General features: G+C 52.1%; 1 protein-coding gene across 1 annotated transcript; it reads right to left on the bottom strand.

Annotated features, from left to right (window-relative positions):
- IGFBPL1 (insulin like growth factor binding protein like 1) lies at nt 1-11,849 on the bottom strand. Its single transcript, XM_007118566.3, has 4 exons — nt 11,402-11,849; nt 2,552-2,661; nt 1,807-1,923; nt 1-182 (listed from the first exon to the last, which is right to left on the bottom strand). Exons 1-4 carry the CDS (start codon nt 11,847-11,849, stop codon nt 33-35), a joined length of 825 nt encoding a protein of 274 aa, XP_007118628.1. The 3' UTR covers nt 1-32.
- Between the last annotated feature and the right edge of the window lie 388 nt (nt 11,850-12,237).

Below are 12,237 nucleotides of genomic sequence, written 5' to 3'. Positions count from 1 at the left end.
TGCAGATGACCTGGAACACGCACATTACCCCCTCACATGTGGTCATCTGGACCCGGGAAGCGGGCAGCTCTGTACTGGCTCTGATCCACCACGGTGACTGTGCCGTGAGACTGGGCCTCCCCGACCGCGTTGGCTGAATGGCACTGGTACACCCCCTCGTCTTCCTTCCTCAGAGGGTTGATCTAGAAGTTAAACAGGCAAGTTTGTACAGTCATATATGGCACAGCAAAATCACTTATTTAGTTCTTAATGATTCTGAACACTTACTCCTTTTCAAAATAAGACAGAGCTCACCCTCTATTTCTCTTCTTGCCTTGGCTGCCGAGAAAGAGTTAAACTTCCTTCTCAGTACCCTCTCTATCCTGGCTCTCATTTTAATGTTTCCTCTGCATTTCTGCCTTTTACTGTGAGCTACCTGGTCCTTTTATTGAAGGTGATAGGTATAGATTCCAAGGAAAATACTGCAAACTAAAAGAACAAAACTCTACTGACCACAGAATAGCCCACAAATGCTCCCAACGGAGGCAGCCTTTACAAAATAACACCAGAGACAACCTTCCCCCGCCTCTTCTTGGAATAAAAGGGGGGGAATACGCTTGATGTGAAAAAGCCATGGACCCAACTGCATTCTGAGTCTCTGAGCTGGGTGGAGAAATCGCCCACGCTGGCCGAGATGGGGGTGGAATGAGGAGGACACCCCCAAGAGCCCGTCTCACGCCCCTGCAGAGGAGATCCACGGCAGCTCCCTCCTCTCTTGCTTTCTCTCGTCATAACAGCGTCTCTCAACTGTGAGTCGCTACAGACTGGAGAGGGTTTGTGCACCCCATCTCGTTTTGATCCCATGGTGGCTGAAGGCGGAGCGTCGTTATCCTCACATTACAGGAGACTCACAGGTAAGTCACAGACTGTTAGGGTCACTGGACATGGTCCAGTCCAAGGCCCTCTTTTTATGGTTGTGGACGCTGAAGCTCTGAGAGGTAGGGTAACTAGCCCCACGAGGGCCCCCATCTCGTCACTCCATCGCCCTTTCAAACACAGGGAGTTCCCTCTTCTCAGCCAAACTGCCGCACGTGGCATAGAAGAGCCCTGGAGGAGGATGCGAATGTGCCATCTTCCCTCTTTATCAGCCATGTGGTCTCAGGCAAGTGTATTAGCTTCCTATGGCTGCTGTTGCAAATGACCACACATTTAATGGCTTAAGACGACACAAATTTATTATCTACAGTTCTTGAGGTCAGAAGTCCGTATGGGTCTCAGTGGGCTAAACCCAAGGTATCAACAGGGTTGCCTTCTTTCTAGAAGCCCTAAGAGAAGCATTCTAGAGGTTGCCTGCAGTCCTTGGCCTGTGGCCCCCTCTTTCATCTTCAAAGCCAGCAACAGTAGTTCATGTCTTCTGACACTGCCATCTCTATGGCTCTCTCTCCTGCCTCCCTCTTCCACGTTTAAAGGACTCTTGTGATTATATCGGGTCCACCCAGATAACCCAGGATAACTTTATTAAAGCCAGCTGATTAACAACTTTAATTCCATCCTGATTCCCCTCTTGCCACACAACATACCATATCCACCAGTTCCAAGGATTAGCACATAGACATCTTTCCGGGGCCATAATTCTGCCTACCTCTGAAGATCACTTCTGCTCTCAGGGGTTATACTACCTGCCCTGCTTTCCTCTCAGTTACTGTAGGGTCCAAGGAGAAATGGATCAGAGTATTTGAAAGGTGTAACATGTTATAGAAATATAAAAGGTGCTTTATAAGGGCCAGTCAATAATAGCCAATAATCCTAAACAAATGAGATACTCACCAAAACCCAGGCCGTGGCTGCGTGGTCAGAAGGGCCCCCTTGCACCTGGACAGCTATATTGATGTGGTCCCCGGGCAGGTCCTTCAGCACCTGGGTGCCCTCAGGAGACCGTGTGACCTACAGAGGACAGGAAAACCAGGAGTGATTTAGAAAAAGCATTTCTGGATAAGGACCACCCCACAGACACCCTCGTTGTCTTCAACCTTCTGCTGACTTGAAGGCTGAGACCCTAGGATCTCTTCTTCCTATTAAATGCCAGTTTCTTCCTCAGCCTGAATGTATGTCCAGACAGTGCCCCCTGCTGGACAGCGAAGATGTAGACACCACCACTATCAGAATTTCATTGCCTTTCTCAGGGCTGTTGAGATAAGGGGACAACATATGCCAGTCTCTCAAAAACTGAACTGCAGAAAGATCTAGTTTTGGAATAGGATTGGGTCATTTGCCACCAGCCAAGTCTTTCTAAAACCCAGATCCAGTGAAGGAAGCTCTAACTTCATCCCAGCTGACCTAGGCTAGATAAACAGCAGAACTGCAAATGGCAACACCCCTTCTCTGGGGACAGGTTTGGGGTAAAAGTTTTGAGGCATAAATCTGGAGGCAGAGGAGTGGAACATAAGTTTTTTTTTCATCCTCCAATTCACATATAAACACACACACACCCTTAAAAAACATTTATACCCCCCCCCAAACACACACACACACACACACACACACACACACAGAAGTTCTTGGATATAAATACCTTTCTCCATGTGACAACTGGGGCAGGCACAGCTCTCACCTCACAGGACAGGGACGCCTGTGCTCCGGTGACGTTGTGAACACTCCGGGGTGGAGTGATAACCACAGGAGCTGCGAGAAGAAGACAAGGGAAGACAGCCTTGACCCTGATCAAGCCCCCCACATCTAAGATTCCCTGCCTGCAGAGAGCATGTTGGGGCAGATGAGAGCTCCCCACAGAAAGGACACACTCACAGGCAAGGAATCATAGCAGAGAGTTTTCTTAGACCTGGAAGGATGCCTACTTGTTTCCTCCTACATTGCCTTTGTTCTACCCACAGGAAAACAGGGATCCAGAGAGGAAAGGCGATTTCTCAAAGTCGCCCAGCATGTCTGTCTGTGGTCTCATCGCACTCCCTCCCAGGATCCCTTCCAGGACCCCAGCTGCCATCTGCTTACAGCTCAACTACACGACAGTGCGCCAGGCTCCGGGAGGGGCTGGTGTCACTTCACCCACGGCAGAGTCTTCTACCAGATGGGCTTTTCTCCTTCCGCATGGAGGGCATTTCAAAGAATAACGCCATGCAGAACAGCTGCCCTCACCCCCTGCTGAGACCCCCTGCGGTTCAAGATGTGCATTTGCATATCACAGGCTCCACACACCTCCCCATCCCCATCCCCGAGGGCAAAACTGCAGGCGTGGACACCGAGCCTCGCTGCACGGAGAAAGGTAAATCAGGGAATCCGGCAATGTGGTGCTAGGCTGCCAGCACGCTACAGAAAGGACAGGGCGGGTGTGGGCTCGCTGGGTGGGACAGGAGAGCATGTGGCATTTGAGTTAGACATTGTTAGCTGATACTCCACACTCTGCCCTTCTCCCTGTGCCTGGCATCTGCTCTGCTCTCACTGGAACTAAAAGAATCAAGTCCAACTGCCTCAGCTTTCAGGCCCTCCATCCGGCCCTCAGCGTACCTGCCTGCCCTGCCCTGCCCTGCCTTCCCTCTACGTGGAGTGCACCCCCAGCTCCCCATCCTGAGGGCCTGGGGGTGTGTCCTAGTCCAGGACCAGGGCGTCTGCCCCCTTTGACTTGCTGAAACCCAGCTTGCCTTGCAGTGCAGGTGCTTCATCTCGTCTCACAGACCCACCCTCGCAGCTGGCCCCGTGGGGTGTTGGGCAAGGCACAATGTGGAGGCTTGGTGAGGCGTATGCTCTCTGCTCAGGTTCTCTGTCTGTAAGATGGGGATAATACCCCCTGCTTCACAGGGCTGTTGAGCTGATCTTACCCGGTGATGAGTGTGAAACTGAGGGTTTGAGTTAACACAATATGCAAGTGGGGGGCAGGGTAGGCCTGTTAAACAGATGACTCCTCGAAGAAACACATGACAAATAAAAGAGCAAACACATTCACTCTTGGGCCATCAAAATGCAGAGTTCATGACGCTTGGGGCTTCACCTGGGGACTCATGGACATCCCTGCAGCCCTCCACAGGCCAGCCTTGGAGAGGGAAAGGGCCCTCGCCCACCTAGGTGGGGCTGCAATGAAAAAGGAGAACAAAGGGAGAGAGACAGAAGGCTGGAGCAAGAGCATGGAGGGAAGGAGTGCAGGGGCGCAGAAATGAGACTGGCCTGGCCCCACCAGACAGACTGGGAAGCAGACCCTGTCAAACTTGTGCCAAAAAAAATCTCTGGGAAAGTGTCTTAGAGCTATGGAGTCTCAAACTAGAGGGGCCCAAATCCCCAAGAGCATGTGCCTGACTGCCTGTGACGGGCTCATCTAGTCTTCACTTGCATACCCCCAGTGATGGAGAGCTCACTACCTATGAAGCCAGGTCCTTCCGTCCTTGGCTCTGCTGGTAGGAAAGCTTGTTCTCACCTGGAGCTAAAACCCACCTCCTGTAACTCCCACCTGTTGATCTCAGGGCTGCCCTCAGGAGCCCCACAGCACCCTGCGTGCCTCAAATGACTTCCAGTGAGTTGAATACAGACCCTGCCCTCCTTACCCCCAGGCTGCTTTCTTCCCCCTCAGCCTGATCAGCTCACTCCTTCAGCTGTGACAAACTGAACACCCTCCAAGCACCACACCGCTACCCACAGCCCCGAGTGTAGCCAGTCCCCTGAATGAACCAAGGTTCTAGGCTTCTAACATTGCCCAACGTGACCCAGCCACCTGCCGACCGCTACAAAGAACCACAGCACCGCTGCTCTCTGGCGGAGCCCCATCTGCAGTGGACGACAAAGAAAGTCTAATTTATTCACATCCTCCTACCAGCATTACGTCCTTTGGAGCCCAAACCAGTCGTCAAATGGCTCGCTGTGGGTACAATCAGAACTGCATCTTATTCCAAAGCCCTCAGTAGATTCCAAAGGGACACTCAATCAACATGTTTTACTTTCTTTCATGTAGAGTCATAAATTTTAAATGAGATTTCATCAATCCCTTTCAGGCCTAAATGAATAAGCCAGTAAATCACATTTCATCTTTCTCTCTCTTTGCGTTTCCCTCTTTTTCCATAACTACAATTAAGAAAGACCATCTTGGAAATACTGCCTTTGCCACTAATTTCAAGGCAGAAAATAGCACTTCTTTTCCAAAAGAGTCCCCTGCTTTTGGTGATAAAGTGACATTCAAATTTTGATTTCTTTTTAAATGTACATACAGTACATTCATTCCTTCTAGTATACAGTTCTAAGTTTTGACAAACGCATACGCTGTGTAACCACCACCATACCCAAGATATAGCATTGTTCAGTTATCTTAAAAAAATGTCCTCATGTTGCTTAATCTGTTTTTAATTTTAACATCTGATTTTAAATTTAAAATATTTTTATCCATAATAGCTCTTTACAATCAGTCATCATTATCATGATAGTATTAATGGTAATAATACCACCCTTCTGCTTACAGACTTAAGCCATTCGATCCTTCCAGCAATCTCCCCAGCTGCCAGATGGGGGAGCTAGCCAGGGTTACCCAGCCTTAAACAGCAGGGTGAGGCTATGAGCCCAGCGGTCTAGCTCTGAGCTCTGTCCCACACCATCCTGCCTTCTCCTGAAATGACACTTCCATGTCTGCTACTCCTTTCATCCTCACACCAGCCCTGTGAAGTAGGTGCTTTTAGCCCCACTTTACAGATGAGAAATCCAAGGCTCAGAAAGGTGAAACACCTGGATGAGTGAAGATGCAAACCCAGGCACGCTGATTCCATTAATTCCACATGGATTTTTAAAGTGAAACATTTGTTAGCCATATGGACTCCATTCCAGAATAAGAAAGAGTTCCTTAGGGATTGTGTTGGGGGGGCCCCCCAAGGTAAGTCCCAGGATCAATGATTTGCTACAAGGACTCACAGGACTCGACACAATTGGGATTTATTACAACAAACAGAGACAAAGCAACTCAGCAGAGGGAAAAGAGGCTCATGGGGCAAAGACCCAGGAAACCAGGAGCACACTTTCAGGAGCCTCTCCCAGTGGAGTCACACAGGATGTGCCTAATTCCCCAGCAACGACTTGGGACAACACGTGTGGCATGCCCTCTACTAGGGAAGCTCACTAGACATTCAGTGCCCAGGGTTTTTATTGGGGTCCAGTCCCCCAGCCTCTGCCTCCTACGTACCAAAATTCCAGACACCCAGAAGTAAAGCAGGTGTGCAGCATAAACCATGCTGTTTGTACAGTGAGCTACTCTTGTCAGTTCTGGAAACGGTGGGAAGCCTCCCCACATCCAAATTCTCAGACACCAAGCCAAGGGCCAACCTCGCCAGCAGGGCTTTCTAAGGATAACAGTCTCAGGCCTGCTATGTTTACTCTTGTCTGCACAGAAATGAAACTCTCCATAATCACCCCAGGGAAAAGCTCTTGTGAAGATACCATTAAATGGGCAATGTGTCCTTAACCCTGGCAGGACATTCCCAGTCTTACTGTCCCCAAGGGCTCATTTGAGTGTGGCGCTGGGGTCCTCCACATATGACTACCACAGGCAGGTTCAATCCTGTCTCTGCCACACTCCAGTTTCTTCTTTAAAATGGGCACAGGAGTCCATTCTCTCTGCTGTGCCCTCTACATAGGCTGTTGTGAGGACAGTAACAAGACCTCTTGCCAACTGTAAAAGGCTTCCACAGAGGGACCTGAGGACTCTGCAGGTTGTGCTACCCCAAAGGGTAGTCTCCTCGAATATGCCTTGCCTGCTCAAGACCCTCTATTGACCTCTGGTGAGTGGGCCTATCGGTCGGGCCCTGCCTGAAGGCTCCAGAGGCCGTGGCCCATAGCCCTCACTCTGGCGAGCCTGGGGCACAGCCTCTCATCTTACTGCTGCCCGAGCTGCCACACTCCTGGAAGAGCCAGGGCTCTCCTTTCTACCTGCCTTTGGCAAGAGTCATGTGGCTTTCAGGAGGGAGGATGGTGTCTGGTCGGCCCCGTCTGTGAATATGCCAGCTTTGTCTCCCTAGTTCTTTCTTGCGAAACACTTGTTTCCTTCTGCTTATGTCAGCAACAGCCCTGGAAATGCTAGGATGGCACAAACCCACCCATCAGGTAACAGAATAGTCACCCAGGTGGGCACTGGGGGTGGACAAAATAGTACCAAGGGAAACTCAAATGCCTGGGGGCCTGGTCGCTAACCATTGGGCAAGTTGCTAACAATTTCCTCCTTATCTGCAAATAAGGATAATTACTGTGGCCCTACATCTTCTGGGGTGAAGGGAGAGAATGAATGTGACTGTGTTATTAACCGTGTGGATCTATATAAATGAAAGGGATCGATATTGCTAAGTGTGTGGGGATCTGTCCCCCCACCCCGTCAACTGTCTTTGATGGCTGGAATAAAAGATCTTCCTTAATGCCTCTGAGATTTCTTTAAAGTTAATGGCGCTCGGGAAGGAAAGAATATCAAAAGTCATCCGCCAGGAACCCATCTGCTCGTATGAAAAAAGCACACAACCAAAGGCTTTAATAATCAACACACTGAACAGCCCTGATAATTTATGCTAATAGTCACGTGAGGATGTGGAACCAGAAACAGCTTAATCCGGCTCCCCGCAGCCTATGCCTCAAGCCCCCTCCCTCAGCATGAAAGGCTTTTGAGCACGAGGCCCCCCCTTCTTTGTCCCTCTCACAAAGTGGTATTCGCTGCCTCTCCTGGTTACCTGGTAACACACGCCTTGCACAGACTGAGGTTTCTAAGTGCAGCTGGAATTTCAACCTAGGCGAATTTTCTAAGATTTTGGATCTCGAGAGCTCACTGAAGCTTCAGGGGCTCGGTGCCCTCACAGGCACTGGCACGGGACCCCGTTCCTATTTAATGCAGCATTCAAAACACGACCTCAACCTGCTTTCTGCAGGATCCCAACCTCCTCCCAATGCTAGCAAACAGTCAGGGTGCATACCTGGAACAAAGCAGCCTTTTATTTTATTTTATTTCTTTTTGGCCACGCTGCGTGGCATGCAGGATCTTAGTTCCCCGACCAGGGATTGAACCCATGCCCCCTGCAGTGGAAGCGTGGAGTCCTAACCACTGGACCAATAGGGAATTCCCCTAAATTGGCCTTTTAAAGTAATGATAACAATAACAATTACAGTATTGTTACTGATAGTAAGAGTAACAACAACGCCATGCCACCTTACTGTTGAGAAATGGAACTAATAACTCAGTACAGAATGAAGCGTCACCCTGCAGCATGGCACTCAAGGCCTGCAATAAGCCTGCCCCAGACTACTCTGGGTATCATCTCCTCTGCCAACCATCCCACTGAGTACTGCCCACGGGTCCACTGTTCACACTCGCCCCAGGATCGCCTACCTCCTTGTATTCGTTCATGCTGTGCCTCCCCATCCCCCCTTCTCAACCCAGGAATTTTCTACCCATCCTTCAAGGCTCCTCTCAGATGCCACCCCTTCTGTGAAGCTACACCTGTTCCTCTCAGGAGCCATCACCTGGTGCTAAGCAGAGGAACCAGCAACAAGCCTTGGGGGGAAAAAAGGAAGGTGGATTCAGACTGAGAAACCCTGAAGATTCAAGGGTAGCCAATTTGCAGCACCTTCCTAATCAGGTTGCCAGAGGGCTAGAGGTGCATGGCCCCATCTGAAAACAGCCAGGAAAACTCAGGCTGGAGCCCCACCTCAGCTGGGAACTAGCCATGTGGCTCCAGGGAATTCTCTTCTGCCTGCCTCAGTTTGCCCTTCTATCAAATGGGACTGAAACCTGGCCAGGGTAGTTGTAAAAATCAAGGAAGAAGATAGAGTGCAAAAGCGATTTCCAACAGCAAAGAATTTTTCTTATGTGGGAACATAGTGGGTCTTCAATACATGTGTGTTGATCAAAGGATTACTCTCATTATTAGCATTTTGGGGCATTTCAGAGAGTAGGAGGAAAGGTCTGAATTTAAGCCTGAAAACTGTTTCCAAATGCCCCTCAGAGGCATGGGTAAGAACACTTCCCACACTGCGGGAACCTAATATTTACGGAGGCCTCATTCCGTTAAAGTCAGGTGCTTGCTTATTGAAGGCACAGGTGAGGACTGAGGAGGGGTGATTTTATTACCAATATTGAAGCAGAACAGCTGCTGCTCTGACTCGGTCTGTTTCCCTTCAAGCGAGGTCCCCAGGGGCATTGTTAAAAAGTGCTCCTGCCAAGTCATCTGGATAAAGGATGGCTTGAGGGCAGCGTAGAATGAGGTGCCGCCTTCCCTGGCTGGAAAAGATCCCCCGTCCACACCTTCATGCTTCACCAGGACACAAGGGCAGGGGGGCCACACAAACATTTCAGGACACAACGAGATGGGAAAACAGTGCCGGGGTCTGGATAGTGGCTGATGACACAATCGCTGGTAGGGAAGGAGAGCAAAATTCTGGGGAGGCCCGACGCCTGTCACTAATGGGATCATTAAGAGCAGCTTCTGAATTGCCTCTCTTTGGCCCCGTGAACATCTTTACTCCCAGGGCCTGTGCCTGGGGTGGGCTCAGAGCCCACAGATCAGAGTGGAGGGGCTGTCACATTTACTTGTCATTTGGTAATTTTCAATGAATTAGGGGTATGGGGCTTCCATCTGCCATCTGGCTGCACTCTGGTAACCATGGCAACCGCCACCTGCCTGACTTAACACTATCAAGTCCTGTCCTGAAACAGTACTGAATAGGGTGCCGGGGACCCAGAAGCTAGCCAGGCTTTACAGATCACCCTGGACGAGTCCCCTGCCCCATGGGTCTCAGTTTCCTCTGCGTAACAGCAGATTTGGTCTAAATGCCTTCAAGGCAGCTGTCTCTTAGGAACAGAATACCAGCCCAGGGAGGAATCATCTGAGACCATCAGCACCGGTTAGAGTCTGGGGACCTGGTCAGCATTTCTCATGTCTCCTGCATGTGAAGTGAAAGTGTTACCTGTCTGGAAACAAAGAGACCTGCCTGTGAATTAACTGCTGAGGAAAGCAGATTGTAAAAGCGGGTGACAGGAACGAGAAGAAAGGAGACAGGACTGTTTAAGTGCCACAGGGCAGAAACAAAGGTTTGAAGTGGAGGAACCTCGACAGTGGCTCCACAGGGGCTGACACAGCCCCTGGAAGGAACCAGCCCACGGCTGTAGCCAGGGAAACACCAGCCAGCTCTCTCCTCCACTGGGAGCCCCAACCAGGAACAGCCAGCGGTGACTTCCCTGTGCTTTGGGGGCTGCCTCAGACCCCCCAGTGGGCAGCACATTATTTCCAGGTTTCCAGAGACAGGGGCCTTCTTGCCTCATCTCCAACAACCCGTTGGGTCTCCTGGACTTGAGGGCATCTAACTGGGATGCTTGCGGGGAAATAATACTAGAAATTTCCCAAGGCTGGAAAAGGCCGCCCCCCGCCCCCAAGGCTTCCTTGTTGGAGCTGAAGTCATTACACTGACTGAAACATTTAGATCTGGACTTGGTCTCCAGTCCCAGGCCAGAACCCCAAGCTGGGGCTCCTTGGGACTCTCTTGCCACAAGCTCACCTAAACTTGCCACTGGCCCCTCCAGGCAGCCTAGACAAGGGGCTTTTCTCCAAAACCTAATGGGCCAGCAGGGTGCTTTGCTGGGCATCCCTATACTTATATTTTGGTTTATTTCTGTTTGATTTTTTTAAAATTACATATAGAGGGTGAGCAAAGATGGCACCCATAGATGGTGTTATTGTGATGTGAATGAAGCTTACGTTTCTAGGTCCCAAGCAATTAATCATCTTCTATTACTTTACTTAAAGTGGGACCCTCCAAATTATGTTAGCCTTAGCCTCATAAAACCTGGGTCTGCCTCTGATGGCACCATAATCTTTTCAGAGCTTAGGTCTCCCAAGGTCTTACCTGTCCTGGGTGGGAGCTTCCTCAAGACTCCCAGCAGGGCCCCACCCTACACTCACTGAGTCCTGGTGCTCTGATCCCCTGACTCCTGAGTCCCCATCTGGAGCTCTAGCTCCCCCTCCTCCAGCATCTCCATCTGCCCTCCCTCTTCATTCAAACAACCTACCTCCCGCCAGGTAAGGCTGGACCGCAGGGATTTGGACCCAGTAGGAACACCCTGCTCCCCAAACTCCCAGTCTCCTGGAGGCAAACATGCCAGGCCTGGAAATAACTGTACCAGCAATTACTTAAGTACCAAAAGGGACAGCAGGCTCATCAAAATTACGACCATCTCGGTGACTGGTGTCTCCATGGGTTTGGTAAGGAAGGGTACAGGATGTGGATTCCTGCCCTGGCCTCCTTAAGTAACTGGCCAGGTAAGGAAAAACTGACCCGAGGGAAAACTGAGGCCCGTGCAGTGCTGTCCGTCGCGGTGCACGGGGTGATCCTTCACCCCACAGCCCAGAGGGTCGGGGACCCTCTTTCTTTACCTGCCCCAGCAGTGCAGGGCAGAAGCCGGACTCACCAAATTCGCAGGGTCCGTCCCGCGCCTTGTGCAGGTGGCCGGGGTGCGCGCGGGGCACCTGCCGGGCGCGCAGGCGCAGCGCGCAAACGCTGGGGTACGAGCGGCCGTCGGAGCCGCAGACGGCGCCGCGCTGCGCGCACACGCAGAGCCCTGTGCCCACGGGCCCGGCCCCCGCGGTGCGGCTCGCGCACACCAGCCCGGGGCCGCAACGCACGCCGGCCCACCCCCCGCAGCTCGCGCCCTCGGCGCCCAGGCAGCGCGCGCAGCAGCCGCACTCGTCGCGCGCCGCGATGCTGGGCGCGGGGCAGCGCGTGGCCTCGGGACAGCGCTCCGGCCGGCACGGATTGCACTCGGGGATCTGGCCGCCCGCGCCGCGGAGCCCGAGGCCGGGTGCCGGCTGCGGCTGCAGCAGAAGGAGCAGCAGGAAGAGCACGGGTGAGCGTGGCATGGTCCGCTCTGGGACGGCAGTGGCGCCTCTGCCTGGAGCTCCGCTCAGCTAGCGCGGCGCCTCCACCCCGCCCGCCTCGCGGTCGCTGATTGGCCGGGCCTGCACGGCGGGGCTCCCGCACTCGGCTGCTCGGCCCCGGACTAGCGCGGCCCGGTAGGCTCCTGGCCAGGTCGGGGTTCCGAGCTGGAGGGGTGTTCTGAGACCCGCTCTCCGACAACCAATGGGCTCTTGGAGACCCAGTCGGGGTGGGAACTTGCCCGAGGTCCCTCTGGTAGAGCAATGATTGGATGTACGGTCTGCGGATCCGAGGCTAGCTCCAAGTACTATTCCACTTAATACAGAAGGATGGGGCTTCCCTGGTGGCGCAGTGGTTGAGAGTCCGCCTGCC

The sequence above is a fragment of the Physeter macrocephalus genome, chromosome 9 (assembly GCF_002837175.3).
Source record: "Physeter macrocephalus isolate SW-GA chromosome 9, ASM283717v5, whole genome shotgun sequence".
Lineage (NCBI taxonomy): Eukaryota > Metazoa > Chordata > Mammalia > Artiodactyla > Physeteridae > Physeter > Physeter macrocephalus.
The sequence above is the reverse complement of the archived record's forward strand: the minus strand, read 5'-3'. Positions and strand labels throughout refer to the sequence as shown.

Coding starts and splice junctions, on each gene's coding strand:
- IGFBPL1 (XM_007118566.3), bottom strand. CDS start 11,849: ATGCCACGCTCACCCGTGCTCTTCCTGCTGCTCCTTCTGCTGCAGCCG. Junction 1,924..2,551: donor CAGTTGTCACATGGAGAAAG/GTATTTATATCC, acceptor TGTCCTCTGTAG/GTCACACGGTCTCCTGAGGG. Junction 183..1,806: donor CAGCCACGGCCTGGGTTTTG/GTGAGTATCTCA, acceptor TTTAACTTCTAG/ATCAACCCTCTGAGGAAGGA.